Source organism: Patagioenas fasciata, chromosome 3 (genome assembly GCF_037038585.1).
Source record: "Patagioenas fasciata isolate bPatFas1 chromosome 3, bPatFas1.hap1, whole genome shotgun sequence".
Lineage (NCBI taxonomy): Eukaryota > Metazoa > Chordata > Aves > Columbiformes > Columbidae > Patagioenas > Patagioenas fasciata.
In genome coordinates, this window is record NC_092522.1 from 69,842,619 (window position 1) to 69,859,296 (window position 16,678).

A 16,678-nucleotide genomic window follows, 5' to 3' on the forward strand; every position below is an offset into this window, starting at 1 on the left:
AGCTGTGTGCCATGATTTTGGATCCAGAAATCTAAAATTTAGAAAGATTTCAGAAATCTAGAAAAATAATGCAGGTATCCACATTATTTTTGTGGATCTAATCTTTGGAATATGCATTAGACCATCCTTTAGGTCATTACACTTCCACACAGAGCTGATTATATTTGTCTCCTAAAAATTACAGTCAATGGACCCTCTATGTGGGGTCATATATAATTTATTATCCAATAATTTCTGAGATCTAAGCCCGGATCTGTCATCAGTTTGTTCCACGGCTCTGAAAGGAGTTTGTAAAAATAGCACTAGGGAGCTCTGAATCTATTGGAATCCAATATTTCAGTCTGGCAGTCTTGGATCCCAGAGTGAGGCATTGCTCTTTCAGCTAGTACACCATCGCCAGCTTCTGTGTCAGTGATGAGGAATGGGAACATGCTAAATAATTCAGGTGGTGACCTGGCTCTCCCAGGGTGGTACTGCTTTAGCAATGCAAGGAGCAAGTGTGATTGAAATCAGTGAGATTGTTTCCATGAATGAGAAACTTTTTTTTTTACTTTTTTTTTTTTCCTTCTTATTGTACAGTCGAACGTGTGGGGACCAGTATCACCATCCTGCTGGAAGTTACAACCTGCAAGGGATCTGTAGTGTCTCTTTTCTAAGAAGATCCCATCACCTGTTTGATTTCCTACAGTCCTCATTCTGCACTCTTAGTATATCCTATTCTATTCATCATATCGTAGAATCATAGAATAATATAGTGTCCTGAGTTGGAAGGGACCCACAAGGATCACTGAGTTCAACTCCCATTCCTGCATATGACAACCCCACAGTTCATGCCATGTGTGTGAGGGTGTTGTCCAGTCTCTTCTTGAACACTGTCAGGTTTTGGGCTATGACTGCCTCCCTGGAGAGGTGTATAATACAGCACAATAAAAACAGAAGTGAGGCAAACTGTTGTTTATGGAACTGAGGGTCAGGTTTGTGCTACTTTCACTAAGTGCTGCTAGGTGGCAATATGTTACCTAGAAAACGAGCATCACTCTCCTGTATTTTGGAGGTAGCTGGGATGTGTCTGGGCATTGCTCTGCTCAGAATGGGACAAGGCCTTGGAGCACTACCCGGTGAGAGCTGCTTCAGTTACACAGATTTCCAACTTGGTGCTGAGGTTTTCCAAAAACAGGTTTTTCCAGGACAGAATCCTACTAGTAAAATCTCTCCTCTGTGAACCCAAGACAAAAAATAAGAGGCAAGCCTGCCGGTTTGCAATATTTCTGTTTATACTGGGACTGTTGTAATAAGGGAATGAACCCTTCTGTTGTATAAAGATGTTGTCACCTGGAACTAGACTATTTTGTATTCTCAGAGGATTCTTTTAACCACATAAAATCAAAAATATCTGTTCAGAGTGCAAAGATTTTGTTTTTCCAAATGTATGATTAATTGAAATCCTCTGCATGTTCAATCATAATATTTAATCAACTAGACCAACTTCAGGACATCTGTATTGACAGTTGGGTTGAAAAACAGCTTTAATAAAGGTGGAGAAGATGTATTTCCAGATAAATCTTTCAGCCATGCTACAGATACTTAAAACTGAGTCATCTTATGTATGTGTATTAACAAGAAACTAGTAATAAGGACTGGTTTGTATTTGCATATTGCTTTGAATACACAAAGTATTCTGCCTTGAAACAAACGTTTATTTCCCTTGATCTGGCTCCTGGCATGGCAGCCCACTTTTGCAATGGGGGAAACCAACTGCCAGGGGAAGGGCAGAGAGAGCAGGGCTGTAACAGTGCCAGTTTATGCCAGCTGTAAATGTACACAAAATTACAGTTTGAGGATTACTGCCTCCTGATGCCGGGGTAGTCTGCAGCTGGCTTGACACTTCAGCCCAGCTGTCAGAGTAGGGGTGCAGGTGAGGGGCTTTCTAGCAATGCAAGCTATTGGAGCAGGAAGCAAAAATAATAATGACCTGCTTATGTGGGACGTAGCAACCTTGGAGCTAACCAGCATCTTCTGCAACAACACTCTTTAAACTTAGACTGAGTTTTCAGTGCCCGGGGTCACCTGTAAGAGAGTGTGGCATGGTGGAAAGGACACCGCTTCACCACTGCTGTTTAGGCTGCCGGTCCCAAGTCAGCCTCGGACTCGCAGGGGCTCGATATTCTTTTTACTTTGCTTTGCCCCGCGCCTTTCCCGGCATCCGCTGCTCCCCGCGGCAGAGGCCTGGGTCCAGCCCTTCACGGGCCCGGCCCTTCACCGACCCGCAGCCAGCCGCCATCGGCCCGGCGCGGCGGCGGTTCCCGGCGGGGCCGCTTTCCCCGCGGCACCGCCCGCCACTGCCCGACCGGCGACCGGAAGGGGAGCGGTGGGGCCAGGTCAGTGCCCTCCCGCGGTCCTCCGTCTCCCACCGCCACCCCGGGGCCTGCGGCGCTCGGGGGCTGTTCCTGGCGGCTGGCCGGGACCGCGGCGGGGGGCGAGCAGGGCCTGTGCGGGGGACCAGGGCTGTTGCGGGGCCGTGAGGCTTGCCGTGGAGAAGAGGAAGGGCAGGGGCGGGCCAGAGCTTCGGGCCGAGGAGCGGCCTCGGGCCTGGCGGGGGCGGGCGGGAGGCGCGGTGCGGCCCGGTCCCCGCGGGGCCGCTGGGTGCCCGGAGCAAAGGCGAGGAGGCCGCGCCGCTGCTGGAGCGAACGTTCGTGCTTCTGCCTTGGCTCTTGCTCGGCCTGGAGACCTCGGGTCTTATTTTGGGAACAGCCGGTTATTTCCCCCTTCGGTCCCACTCGGCACAGAACCCTCCCATGGCTCTTGATTTAAAGTACATAAATAAATAAAAAATGGCCCGTGGCAGGAATGCTTGCCTCAGTTAGACCAAGTGCTGCAGGCACTTGTTGGGATTGGGCATCGTGTAAGGTCATGAGAAAGAAACCTCTGCTGGGAAAGGAGTTTCCCCCCTCTCACCCTCTAGTCTTCTCTTTATTTCCAGGGTGCTGCCGTGCAGGATGCCTTTGAGTCCCAAAATTTAGTGTGAGGAGGCACAGGCTGTCCTGGGCTGCTGCTGCTGGTTCCCTGTGCCATTATAGGGGAGCTCCCAAGAATCATGTTGTGTGGCCAGTCCTGAGCTCAGGATGCGGTTTTGCTGTTGCTGTCAGCAAGAGCATTTACTGGTGGTGATGGTAGGGAGACCAGTGGTAAAGAACAGTGTACTAGGTGGAGTTCAGAGCACTGCACAACTGCAAAACTGGGAAAGCATTGGTATTTGCGGTTGCAGCTAGAATGAATTTATCCTTACACTTTTTGTGGTTTATGATTTGGTGATCAAAAAGCAACCAATCGGTTGTGGTCGTTTCTCTTCCTGTGAAGGAGCACATCTGTTCATTTTAAAGGTGTCCAGAATACACCTGGTGGGCAATGAGCTTTATGTGAAATTAAAAAGTATTTTCTGTCACTGTTACAGTGTCCTTCACTGACAGAAGCAAAGAAAACCTCTTTAGATTAAAGCATTAAAAGATAAAGGGCCTATGTGCTTTTTGCAGAAGATAACAGATTCTTACTTTCACCCTCTGCTGTGAAACTCAAGATCTTGTACTCACCATGTGTCCAAAACCAAATGTTTCCATAAATACACAGGACACTACCTAAAAAGACGTATTCTGCAAGCTGTTTTGCATCCTTGAATGCCATTACTTTTCACTGGACTTGGGGATGTTTCTTTGTGATTTTTTTTTTTTACCAGGTCTTCAAAGTAATTAAAATGTTTTTAAAAGAACATATACTTGGTTAGGAACAGAGAGACAATTCATGTCTAAACCTTAGCCTGCAGGGACCATTAGTAAATACAAAAGTAAACAAAGAGCAAATAATTTGGGAAACACATAGCTTTCTATCCCTGGAATTGAGCTGCTTAGAAACAATGGAAAAGAAACAAGGAAAAAAGAGAGGTAGAAGCAGAAAAGAGGTTTAAAGGATAGGCCAGCTAAAAACTGAAACCAAAGAGACTTTACAATGTGTAAAGGCCTTTTTTTTTTTTTTTCATAATTTATTTAACATGTGCATGAATTTAAGCCATTTTATTTAGTTAATGTGGACATCTTCTTACTTCTTGTTCACAGCTTCTGGACAGGTAAACATTATTTCTAATGCTGACATCTAGAAACTAGGAGGACCAAACTTTTTGTTCTTTTCTCAAGAGAAAATTAGAAGCTAAAAACCCCTGTCCTTTATAATACCAGCTACATCTAAAGCCTGTGTATAGAGAAGTCACATTGGTGATCCCACCTGATTTGTCTACAATGTGGCTGCCAGAGACCGTGTACTAAAAGTTTGAACAGGGTTCAGCAAGTTTGAGAGCCACAGCCTCTGGAGAAAGGCGTGGACTTGAGGTGGCTTCTGTTGAACTTGGTAGAAATTCTGCTTTGTGTAGAAATGCCATAGAGGGAGTGCTTTTTCCTTCTCAGGGAGGCAGAATTTCCCAAGGTTTGTTTAGTTTCTGCATTTGTAAGTTACATTTTGTCAGCAGGTTTTCTGCTGTGGGTCCCTTAGCATGTTTGAGACCAGCTCGCTGCATTCTTCCAGCTAAGGGAAAGTCAGCTGGAGAGGTGACTGCCCTCAGCTTGTGTCAGCTGGTAATTATTAGTGGGAAGAACCTGTCAGGTCAGGTGTTTAAGTTAACCTAACACACATCACTGAAGGAAGGGAGAGAGATGTGTAAGTGGGTGAAGTAGGTGGAGGCCTCAGTAACCTTCAAGTGAGGGGTGGTGACAAGCAGCTGGTAACAGTGGCCTGTTGAGCCAGTGCTGGGGAGGAGCTCTGCAGGTGAGACCTCCCTCGTGTGCTTTTCTTGTGTCTGAAGGCAGGGTCCAGTGACTTCTCTTCACTGTGAGACATGTCTTGATTTGTGTCCAGACTGGCCCTCTTTGATCTTGGTGTTTCTGAATGCCTTCTCTCTGTCCAACACTGGATTTTTTTTTTTCTTTCCCCCACAGTCACCTACCAGCCCACTATCCTAGATTCCAGTCAGTTGGTGTTAATGATTTTCATTCATTTTCAACCTACTTTTTTTTTTTTTTTGTTCTTCTGCAGATGGACTATTTGCATGCTTGGGTTATATTTCTCTTCCACTCTCTGCCTTTTCATCTACCTTCACATTGTAGGGTCAGTTGTGCTAGTCTTCAGTACTGGGTCACCACTTACTTTCTATTCATTAGTCAGTCAGTGTAGGAACCTGGTGAAGCATTCAACAGTCACGCCCACTGCTCTCTAGTACAGATGAACGCCTTCTGCAGTGACTGGTAAGGACACACACGTGGGGCTGAACTGTGAATCATCTCATCATCATCTTCAGTTCACATGTTCTGTCCTTCATGCCCTGTGTTTGCACTTCTGTGCTTGTCACTGAAACTGCAGCTGCTGAAGGTCTTCATCAAGTCAGGTTCTTCTGAGCTTCTTGACCTGTCAGATGCCTTTGATGCGTTTGGCGGTGTGACAGAAGTGCCTTTCTAATTTTTTTTTTTTTAATGTCACTTGAATATTTTCTTCTCCCTGTGATTTCTTTTGTGGATTTTGTATGTTGGATCCCTTTATTTCTGCTACACTTTATCTCAGGATGTCTTAATCCAAAACTAGAAATGCAAAGGCAGCTGTTTTTTTTCTGCAGGTGACTGGCAGGTCTGTATCTGCCCATCACACCTGTCACGTCCTGCCCTATGTCCAAGGGCATCCTTATTTCCCTGATGCCTTGAAAACACATCCCTGTATCTCTTCTCCCTGTTTTCTTTTTCTCTGACTTGCATCAATAATTCAGGCACTGTCTTTGAGTTGGAATTTTCCCTGCTCGTGTATTTTAATGTGCTGATTATTTCTGTGTAACTGCTCTGTTGTGTGGCATTTATTGTTAGTGCATGCCCCTCAGATGCTTGTTTGGGCTCCCAATGTCCATCTCTCTGATTTGCCTCAGTTGTTCTACCTGTCCAAGAAGTTGCTACCTACATCTCTTACCTATTGCTCTGGTCAGCTGTCTTTGTGCTCACTACTAATTGCAGCTGACAACATTGCTGGAAGAGAAAAACTGGGGTTGCAACAGAGTATTGGTGAATGGCTGATGTGTTTGTTCAAGAGTTGGGGTTTATTAGTTTACAAACGAATCTGCTCAGTTAGGGAGTGTGGGTGCTGGTGTTATCCCTATTATTTTTTTATTAACATTATGAGAGCTGAATTTTAACTAGGCAGTTACCAGAGGCTTTCAGAAGGCCTCTGAGACATACACAAAAATAAGTATGTTGTGTGTGTGTGTGTGTGTCTGCATGTAGATACATATATTCTTCTTGAACAATGTATCATTCCTTTGATACTGAAGTGGTGACATTGAATAGGTGTTCATATTAACCCACAGTCGGCTAGCCTACAGGCAAGTGCAAAAATCACTTGAGTGCCAAGTGGGTTTTAAATTGTTCTATGTGAGAGGTACAATAACTGTGGAATGAACAGCTACTGATGTCCATACTATGGGCTTATCTTTTAGTTGTCACCAGTGATACGTAAAGCTGTAGCAGTTCTAAAAACATTTGGAAGATGCTAATTGCCCACAGTATTTGTTATTCCTGTACTGTCAGAATTTTTTTTCACTATTAAAAAAATGCATAAACTGTGTGCTGCAGATGTTAATGGGTAGAGCATGTCTGATTTTTTTACATTAGACAGAGACTTCATTTCTGTGTCTCTAAATAGATGTAATTATGTTAAATAGAAAAATATGAAAATTTTAGTGTAATAAATGTCTTTTGGCTTGTCCTACAACATGGTGCAGGTTGCTGCAACATATCTGTCTTGCACTGCTTTCACTTGCAGTACAAAAAAATCATTTTCTGTCATGCCATAGATTGCGAGTGCTCCATACTGATTGAAATTTTGAATGTTGTTTGTCAGAGATCAGCAGAAATCCCTTTAGTTAGAGAGAGCTGGGGCTTAAATATCATGCTTTTCCTGAGTGGCTAGCTTTCTCCGAGTGAGCTGTTAAAATAGTCTTGTTTTTATTAAAAAAGTACTAGGTACTGACTGGTACTAGAAGAGACGGTTTTAAAGAAAATAATTCAATGATAATACCTTGGATGAGTCATTAATCATGAGTCATGATCAGCAGGCAATGGTGTCCAATTTGTTTTCTAATCCCGCACTTGCTGATGTTCTTTATTACCATAGTGATAATATTAAAGAGCTGTTAATGCATATAACCACGCGGCTGAAAATTACAGACGTTTTTTGGTGGAATGAAATTTCCATATCTTAAGTCTGTTTTGCTCTGTACATTTTTTGACAGGAGAAATCTAGGTAGTATAAATGTGATCAAACAAGTACAACTTGACAGGGAGCTAGGTTAGCAGAACAGACTTTTAAAATTTATTTTTCGTCTTTGCTTTCAAGCCAATCATTGTGGCTTCCTAGAGAATTAAATCCAGTCTTTCTTCTTATGAGGGCTGGGGAGGTTTAGTATTCATTAAAAATTGTGAGCTAATTGTTCAAGCTGTACTTTGCAAGGAGAACCTGAACTATTCATGTTTTTAATGTTTATTCTCTATTGAGCAAAAACTAGTAGATGGATGGAAAGTTTTATTGCATGAACGTATGTTAGAGAATCGCTACTACATTTTTAGAGAAAATGGAAGGCTGATTCTCTTCTGAGAGTCTGAATATAAAAAGAATCATTTAGCTAAGAAATTAGCTTTGGAAACCTGCTTTCACTCTTATATAAAATTTTACTAAGAGAAGCTCTAAAAGGTGCTGGCTGAAATGTTGCAGACAATATTAGAATATGCATAGAGGGAGAGTGTTGGGATGCAGCAGCAGCAGCTGGGTGGTATTATTTATGAAGTAATGAACCTTGTATTCAGTTAGATTTTTAGCTTGATTAAATTTTAATGAGTTTTATTAGTTTACACTTGAGTGTAGAAAAGTTGATCATGACAGATTAAAACCTTGAATTTATGAAGGAACTTGGAAGACCTTTTAAAGTGTCTTACCAGATGTTGAGAATGATCCCTTTACCTATTCCAGTGTATATGACCTTACAATGCATAGATTCGTGTAGGCCTCTCTACTTTCTCTGTGTTGAAATTGTGAGATAGTGCTGTATTTGTGAATGTGATGTAGCGGGACAGGTATGAATCTATTGGCACGATGCATACTCCTCCATATCCCATAATATGATTGCTGTACAAACTCCTCCATTTCAATGAGGATTTTATTTGCCCCAACAGAAGCATTTTCCAATCTAGTGAGGGATGGTGCAGCTGGAGACAAGATAAGTGTATACCTGACAGGATTGTTCACTTCTTTAATTATAAACTAGTGGTGTGTGCTTTTCTAATGTGTCTTTGTTTGTTCATGTGTATATAATATGTTAAAAATTTCAGGTACATAGAAACAAACAAACAACATTGCATAGCTGTATAAAAGGCAAGTGCAGTGCTCTCTATATAATACTGTGATACGCTTTTCCTCCTTTGGGGCACTGCACAGGTTCTGGTGCTCAGTGCCGAAGTGAGATTAATTTAAAGTGGAACTGGAATGACTGGAAAAAAACATATATAGCTACCAGTGGCTAGGAAGTCTAACTAATGTTAAGATGGAGTGTGATAAATGTGTTAATGGAATTGGGTGACAGGGGATGGACAGCAGTATAGGAATGGTCTTTGGTTCCTAATTTTTGTGTTCCTCAAGTATTTCTTTTAGAAAGGTCTTGTGGTGTAATAGTTGTTTACAGAAAAACAGTAGATTCTGAAAACATCCAGACTCTGAAAAGCAGGGGTTTTAATAGCACTTCTCCTCCAACACAGGTGTGGGCCTTTTTTGTGTGTTGTTTTGGTTGGTTGGTTGGTTTTGTTAGTTTGGTTTTGTTTGTGTGTTTGGTTTTTTGGGGGTAGGGGAGTGCGCTAGAAGATTAGTACAGAGTAAGTTGGTCTAATGCAATACGTAAGCATCTTACTACAGTTTTTTTGCCTCTTTGATATTCTGCATCCAAATACGTTAGGGTAACTTTTAGAAGAAAATATTTTAAAATATGCCCATATCTGTCTTAACTACTAAAATAACTTCATAAAACTCCTTTTATTAACTTTGTGGAAGTAGATTCAAACTAAGAATTTTGCAAATACTATCTACTGTGATTTCTGTAGACTTCTGTGGTTGCATCACCTTTATAGTAGTTTCTACTGTCCTACTTCCCTCTGTCAGAGGACTGAGGTGGATCTTGGAGGAAATGTACTGGTATTTTTTTTCCTGTTTCTTTACAGAAATGGCAGCTTCAGTGTGGAAGAACTTACTTCAGACTACAAAGGAAAGGATACTACAACAGAGAAGGGCATCATTGTATGTTGGTGCTCATGATTATGAAGAAGAATTGATAAAGAAGAAACTTCAGCAGTTCCCTGGTGGATCCATCAACCTCTCCAAAGAAGACAATGGCATTGGAATACTTATTTTGAACAACCCAAAGCTAATGAATGCCTTTACAGGTATTAATTAGGTGATGGGGTTACTGGTTGTTGTTTGTTTGTGGTTGGTTTGTTTGGCTGGTTTTGGTTTGTTGTGTTGTGTTTTTTCATTTTTCTTTTTCTCCTTCAGTTACCCGTTTTATCATTTTGCCCAAACAAAATGAAAACCTGTGCCTTACCATTCCTTATTTAAAATAGAAATGTAAGTTTTATTCAGATGTGCATCAAATGCCCACTGCTCTGAATAGTGGCTTTGCCATAGATGTTATGAGAATATAAGAAATTCTCAATGACACAAGGACCGTCTGGGAGAATGTGCCTCTCCCTTTTCTTTTTTTTTTTTTTTTTTTTTGTTTTTCCTCCAGTCAGCACAATTCTGTTACTGTGCTCTTCCTTGTATCTGCTTTTATTTTGCCTCTAGTGCTCTGGAAATGTACAGGGTGTTTTTGTGGGGTTGGGAAAATGCCATCTTTGGTTTGTAGGTAGTGTAGAAAGGGTGAGTTTACTTCTTTGTTCTTTACCTGAAGCCTTCATGTAACTTAAGATTCTGTAATCTGGTCTTTTCATCACCCAAACTGGCTTCTTTTTTTGCCTTATATCTTAAATACCAGTGACTAGTTAATGAAAGATCAAATGAGCTGTGTATTTTTAGCTGTTGCAGATCGGGAATCTTCTTAATATGTTTTTACACTGGACAGTACTTAGCTATCAAAACCAAGTGTCCTGTTTGATTAATCTTCTATTATGAGAGAGGCTTTCATTCTTCAAGATAGGTGTATTTGCTGTCTCTCCTTAGCTGTCTAGAATATTCAAATTTATGCTGTTCTCTTCAGACATAAGTGGCACAGGTTCAGGGTCTGCATCTGTCTGAGCTTAAGCTGTGCCTAAGCCTTTACTGTAAGAATGTCTTTATCTCTTAATATTTTGAAACAGATACATTTATGTCATCTTGTTAATTCCTTTTTTTGCTGTTCTATTTTCCTGCCTGGTTCTCACCGTTCCTTTGCTGTCAGCAAATTTGTTTGCAACCCCCTAGCAAAGCATAGAGCTGTTTACATGCAGGATGTCAATTTGCTCCTTCCACTAATGATTGTTAGCTGAAAGGAAGAGAACTTGGCAGAGCAACAGAGTTAGTGGTAATGCACCTAGTAGTCTCTGCAGTTTCGCTTTTGTTTCCCTTTAAAAGCTCACAGATAAAATCATTACCTGACTCAAGAAGTTGTAGCTAAAAGATGTTAGCGTGGAGGGTGTCCTTCTGAATGTCTCCCTGTCAGCATACGTGTTATTATACAATCATAATTACTCGTTTCTTCTTTTTCTACAGATCGTTTTTTTATTTTTGACTCGAAATAGCTCTGTGCAAGGTACAGCTTGTAGACTGTGTGCTCTTAGCTTGTTTGTTGTGGAAGCTGAAAGAGGCATGAGTAATGAGATGTAGCAGCAAAAGCAGAAAGGACAGGTAAAGCCTAGTCTGCTGTGGAGATTAGATGTAATACAAGTCAAATTGCTTAAACTAAACTTTCATAGAAACAACTGTGTTCTCTGTTTTCTAGGTGCTTGGCGAAAGCAACTCAGAACTGATTTGTTGAAATGCTGAGCAGTTGCAGCTGCTATTTAAGCCACTGGTAGCTGTGCTATATAGTGTTAATGTACTGAAGTCATAACACACATCTCAAGTTGAGCATCCAAAAGTAGCAGATATTTTCTCTCTAGCTCGGTTAGTCATCTGTAAAATAATCTCTTATTTCCTTATAGGGCTGCTGTGAAAATAAATTATTAGTGTATATGAATTAAATGCTCTAGTAGCAAAGAGGAGCTACAAAAACCCGTGAGTGAATTTATAGTTCTGTCGTTGTTGCAGACCCTGATCAGAATGTAGCAAATGAGCCATGAGATCAGGCAGTTCTGTTTTATGGTAGTGTGCAGAGCCCTGTAGAGAGCAGTACTCCATTTTGCAATGTAACAGGCACAAAAATTTGCTCTGGAAAATCTTACTATTGCAGTTCAAGAGATTGCTGCTTCTTTCTACTGTGCACCTCTGCCAGAGACTTTTGTTGTTACAGGAGGGAGAGTAGGAGCAAAATCATGCTGGCGCTTTGGCTGCTGCGGTGGATGGTATGGCATATTAATTTATACTACTCTTTATTTTGTTCTAAAATTACTGTCCATGACCTGCAGTTGCTGAGGAGCTAGCAAGCACTTGATCTTTTTCTTTTTGTTGTGTATCAAGTAATACCCTTCAGGAGAAGAATGAAAAGTGATGGGATGCACAACCCCTAAATTGCCCCAGCAGGACCTGGTTGATTTCATCAGCCAGAGCCTGTAGATAACCCCCCTCAAATAAATTCTGTTGATTCTGTGTCTCAGAGCTTGTGGATAGTGGCAGATGTGAATTTATACAAACATGTATGCTTCCTTTAGAAAGCTGCAAAACATCATTAAAGTGTTGAGAGAAATCCTATTTACCAGGCATTTACTTTACACAGCAGCTTTTTATCTCAAAGGAATTATGTTTATTCTAAGCTTGAGCAACTCATGTAACCAAAAGCAGAACAAAATTGTTGGCAAATGGCTAATGAGCAATGTGGAGGTTGTTATGCCTTTTTTCTCTTCTTAATTGGAATCTGATAGCCACCTGTTTGAAATGGTCTCTTTGGAAACGAATGCTAATAATGTCAGTTTAAGCCTGGTGGAACCAATTTCAGCAGCCCAACCTCTTCCTGAACTGAAGTTGAACTTAATTTAAAAGAGAAGGAAGTCAGCCTGCAGAAATTAGATAATAATGGTGATAATTTTATGTTCTGGAATTGACATTAAAGCGCTTATTCTTAGATTATAATTAAGATGCAAACAAATTACTATTGCAAGTAGAGTTAGTTATTTGAAGAGCACGAACCTACTGGTATCAAATACTGAAGGACCAAGACTGGCAGAATGAGGATTTGCTTTAGTATTGGCTCCTCATCATTATATCAAACATCATGGACTATACCTGTTGGTAAAATAATAGTTCAGTGTTGTCAGTAATGGAAGGGATCCTCTCCCACGTGGACAGGACAGGCTCTGGCCAGTGTCATTTGTCCCCTACTGTTGCATATAACTGGCTCATATGGTTCATTTTTGTAAACTCAGTTTTCCGATTAACAAGATTTTTGGCTCATAATATTCTGCAGAAGGACTCTTCAGTACCTCACTGCTTTGACTATTAAAAGCACCACAAACAGTGGTTGTGCTGTATCTTGACTCTGGCAAATCTTGCATGCCAGCTGGAATACTTTTACTGTAAGAAAACTTGGCAAATATGCAAAAAATGAAATCCATGGGGTTGATGCACACCCATTGAAGCAGCGGCATTTGCAGAAATGTTGTTGGGTGCGTTGTCAGGCTGGGAAAACATTTCAAGTGAAGACCCACAAAAATTTCATCTCGGCCTAGTTCTGCTCAGTATTTTCATTCATGGCTGGGATGAGGGAATAGAAGGCGAGCTACTGAAATTGTCAAATGACCCCAGATTGGGAGAGCTTGCAAGAAGATTATTTGGAGTAGAATTCAAAGTGATCTTTATTTAGCTGCTATGAAGAGCTCAAGATGAACAAGGTGAAATTCAGTGAAAGCAAATGTAATGTGCAACACACAAAAAGCATGACCCAATTACAAATACAGAAGGGAAAGGAATGTTAAAAGTACTGGGATTTCTTAGAGGATCATAGTCTGGACCTGATAGTGGAAAATAACAACTTGATGTCATTCTGGTATATAATATGTAATGTCCATTTAATTATTGCTCTCCTCAGGAATGTTATCAAAGCGTGCTATTTCAGTGGCTGAGATAAAGCCTAAGGTGGAAGTGCTTGACTGAGAATTTGCTTTTGACCTGGTGTTGGGAAGCTTACTTCATAAGGAACTGCAAGGAAAACAGGCAGGAAGGAAAAAACAATTTCCCTGAGGATGGTTGCTAACAGGCAATTTCAGAGCAAGACATCTTCTTTGCATACAGGCGTGGGGTCAAAAAACCAACACTCTTGGCAGAAAAGGAAGAGTCCTTGAGGGTATTAATCTAAAGCACATTTCTATCTGAAGAAGGTAGGCCTATCCATCTAAATTCTTGTCAAAGGAGGATAAAGCTGAGAGTGTCATCAGCCTGTATGTGGGCTGCTTTCCGAAATTAGTTTCTGTAAGTGTTTTCTCTTAGGGATGTAACCGAATGAGACTCATAGGCATTCAGAGAGGAAGAGCTTTAAGTTAATGTTGGGTAAGCTCATCTAGTGTGGAAGATGCTTCAGTCTAGGACAAGCTCTACGAACAGGAGTGTGTTGAGTTCCACATCAGGTACTTCTGTGAACATATGAGAATACTGTGTTTAAGCTAGAAGCAGAAAGCTACAACTGTACAATCCATACATTTGGAGCCCAGGATATGCTTTGTAAAGAGAGCCTTTCTAGAAAGGTATCAGGGAGGGAATCAGAGGTGTTTTAGAATGATCTTTTTTTATTCTCATCCTTTCAAAAGATAAAAGGCACTTTCCTCGTGTTTTCAAATATTTCAAATATTTCGAATATTTCAAATATTATTTTCATTTGGTTGAATGTCTTTGGTCTCCAACATAGTTTGCTCTTCAGCCTTTTTTTAGAAATCTTTATTTAAACATTGACTGATCGTACCTTGAACCCAGCTTGTACATGATTGATTTCTGTACTTTGCCAGCTCTTTCGTCAGGGTGAAATGACAGTAACATAAAAATGACTAGATGGACATATCTGGATAGATACATGGATAAGTTTGTGTGTCCTGAATGTGTGCGAACAAGAGTGAATCAGGTGAAGTTTATGTTTGCCTCCTTGTGTGTTTTTTTTTTGTTTGTTTAGTTGGTTGATTTTGTTTGTTTGTTATTTTCTTTGTTTGGTTTTGTTTGGTGAGTGTAACAAATTGGAGAATATGCTTCAGAATTTCGTGAAGTGCATCTTTAAGGAAAAAACATGTCAGTGCTTGTGTGTGGGATTTAAGGTGATGCCCATCACTTAATGATAACTTGGTTTTGGTGCTGAAAAATGTAATGTAAAACATAGCAGTAATAATAAATTTCTGTTAAAAATTTTGCTTCTCCCTTCTTGTGACAGGCACAATGATGCTAGAACTTCAGGAGAGGGTAACCGAGCTGGAAAACTGGAAGGATGGCAAAGGCCTTATCATCTATGGTGCAGGAAACACCTTTTGCTCAGGGTCTGATTTGAACGCTGTTAAAGCAATGTCCAACTCCCAGGTAAGTAGAGATACAAGTAAGCTTTTGAAGAAAAATCAGCTTTTTGATATTCTGAGATCCCTTTCAGACAGAGGTGTTGCACTGTCCCCCTGCTGCAATTTTACATGCAAGTCACAGAATAGAGCTTTTAATGGTTAAAAAAATGCTGGCAGACCCTTGAAGCCATGGCTTAAGTGTTATTGTAATTGATTCATAACTCTGAATTCCTACATCACATTTTCTTTTTAGCCTTTTCTTTTAAAAATGTCATTTCAGTTTCTCAGAGAAGTATATGGTGAATTTACACATCAAATAACTGGTACTTCAGTAGTTTGACCTTTAAAAGCAAATAATAATTTCTCATATATTATGAAGTCAAAACCCAATTTAAGCATCATGGCTGCTATTACAGAAAGGTTTCAATATCGTCAAAATAGTGCTTGGACCTATGTAAAATGGAAGAACGGATGCAATTCTTTTTCTGTAGAGCTTTGGCATTGATCTTGTAGTGCAGTCAGATGAGTCGTGTGTAACTATGGGGCTGAAGGAGTTAGGGTTTGGCAGTTTTTCACTCATGCCATGCCGTCTTGACAACTTTCACATGTGCTGCAATTCTTTTTGTGGGTTAGTATGTCATTCTTGGCAATGTGTGAAATAGGACTTTGTCAATTTCAGGGGAAGGGGCTTTCCCGTGCTTCTTTTATGTCCTGCTTTGTAATTGTGGTAACAGGCATTGTGGTACTTCTTTGAGGCCTCTTCAGGTTTCAAGATTTAACCACACAAATTAAACATTCAAATCAACATTCCAGTAACAACACCAACTCACAAACTGATTAATTTGATGTTTGTCTTTAGTGATGATTTGTTTCTGTTGATGAAACTAACTACCATAAAAGACCACAATGTCTTAAGTATTTCTGGCCTGATCAAATAAATAGGATGGTCCAGTTTTCAAAAGGTACAGGTGGTTTTGTTTCCTTTGTGGAACACCATGAGCGTTATGCTTTTCGTAGTATGGGGACACCATGCTTTATAAATATAAATGCTTTTTAGTGAGTTTTCATTTGGACAATTTATTAGCACTGGTAATTTAAAAATATAGATGTATCTGTGATTTTATTTTTTTTTTTTTTTTTAAATCTGAAATTTTCATCTTGTTTCAGCATTGCGGCAATAGAAAAGGAGCTGAAACTAAGCATGGGCCAATTATTTTCTTGTCTGTAGTCAAGACCTTCCTTCAGAGTTCTGCATTCAGTAAATCTCAGTGATTCTGCTTCCATACATATTACTTGGAGCCACTGCAGTGGCAGAGTGGGCTCTTTTAAGGATTAGGGTCTATAAGAGATACTGGGCAGAATGCACTGTGTGGGTATTAATTATAACTTTGTTGAAAATTCTCTGCGAAGGATCTAATTTCATGCTAGTACTGAAATTTAAGTCTAAGAGTGACCAGAAATGCTCCAAGAATAATATGGTTGCTTTCTGTTTCTTGGGAGAGTTCAAACTATTTATCCTGAACTGAGAGTTTCTTTGTAATAGCCAACTCCTAAACCATCTGTTTGGTGGGATTTAATAGTCTTTATTAAATAAAACTTTAATAGAATAAGGAATAGCATTTGGTGTTCTTTAGTCTTGCAGAACCCTGCTCTCTAACTCACTGCAGATGATAGAGTTTTGTCTGGTTTCAGGTTAAAAGCACATTAGGTTAAGTTTTCTGTCCACAGGGATCCCTAAGGCAAAAAGAAGTGAATAGCTTCATGCCTGAACCAGTATGTTTTTCCTTTATATTTTGCAAGGCTACCTTAGCCCATAGCTTTTAGTAATTACAGAAAACACTTTTATTCAACTAGTTGATTGAGGGAAGATCATATTTTTCAAAATCTACGATACACTTTGCCTTTCCCTGTGGTACAGAAAAAGCAGAATAATGACCAAGAATGGTGAAGGATTTTCATGC

The 16,678-nt window shown here is 40.3% G+C and overlaps 2 protein-coding genes across 3 annotated transcripts in view; both read left to right on the forward strand.

Moving 5' to 3' along the window:
• The window catches only part of KIAA0408 (KIAA0408 ortholog), a 62,326-nt gene extending 59,520 nt beyond the window's left edge, over positions 1-2,806 (forward strand). The window contains exon 5 of the mRNA XM_071807280.1: positions 2,042-2,806. Coding sequence (XP_071663381.1) covers positions 2,042-2,806 — 765 coding nt within the window. The remainder of the gene's footprint in view (positions 1-2,041) is intronic.
• The window catches only part of ECHDC1 (ethylmalonyl-CoA decarboxylase 1), a 38,220-nt gene continuing 23,770 nt past the window's right edge, over positions 2,229-16,678 (forward strand). The window contains exons 1-3 of one of the 2 annotated variants that reach the window (XM_065834461.2): positions 2,229-2,378; positions 9,282-9,503; positions 14,600-14,742. In XM_065834461.2, coding sequence (XP_065690533.2) covers positions 9,284-9,503; positions 14,600-14,742 — 363 coding nt within the window. In that variant the 5' untranslated portion in view covers positions 2,229-2,378; positions 9,282-9,283. Of the gene's footprint in view, positions 2,379-9,281; positions 9,504-14,199; positions 14,300-14,599; positions 14,743-16,678 lie in introns of those variants that run through there. The other variant, XM_071806575.1, reaches the window with a different exon arrangement.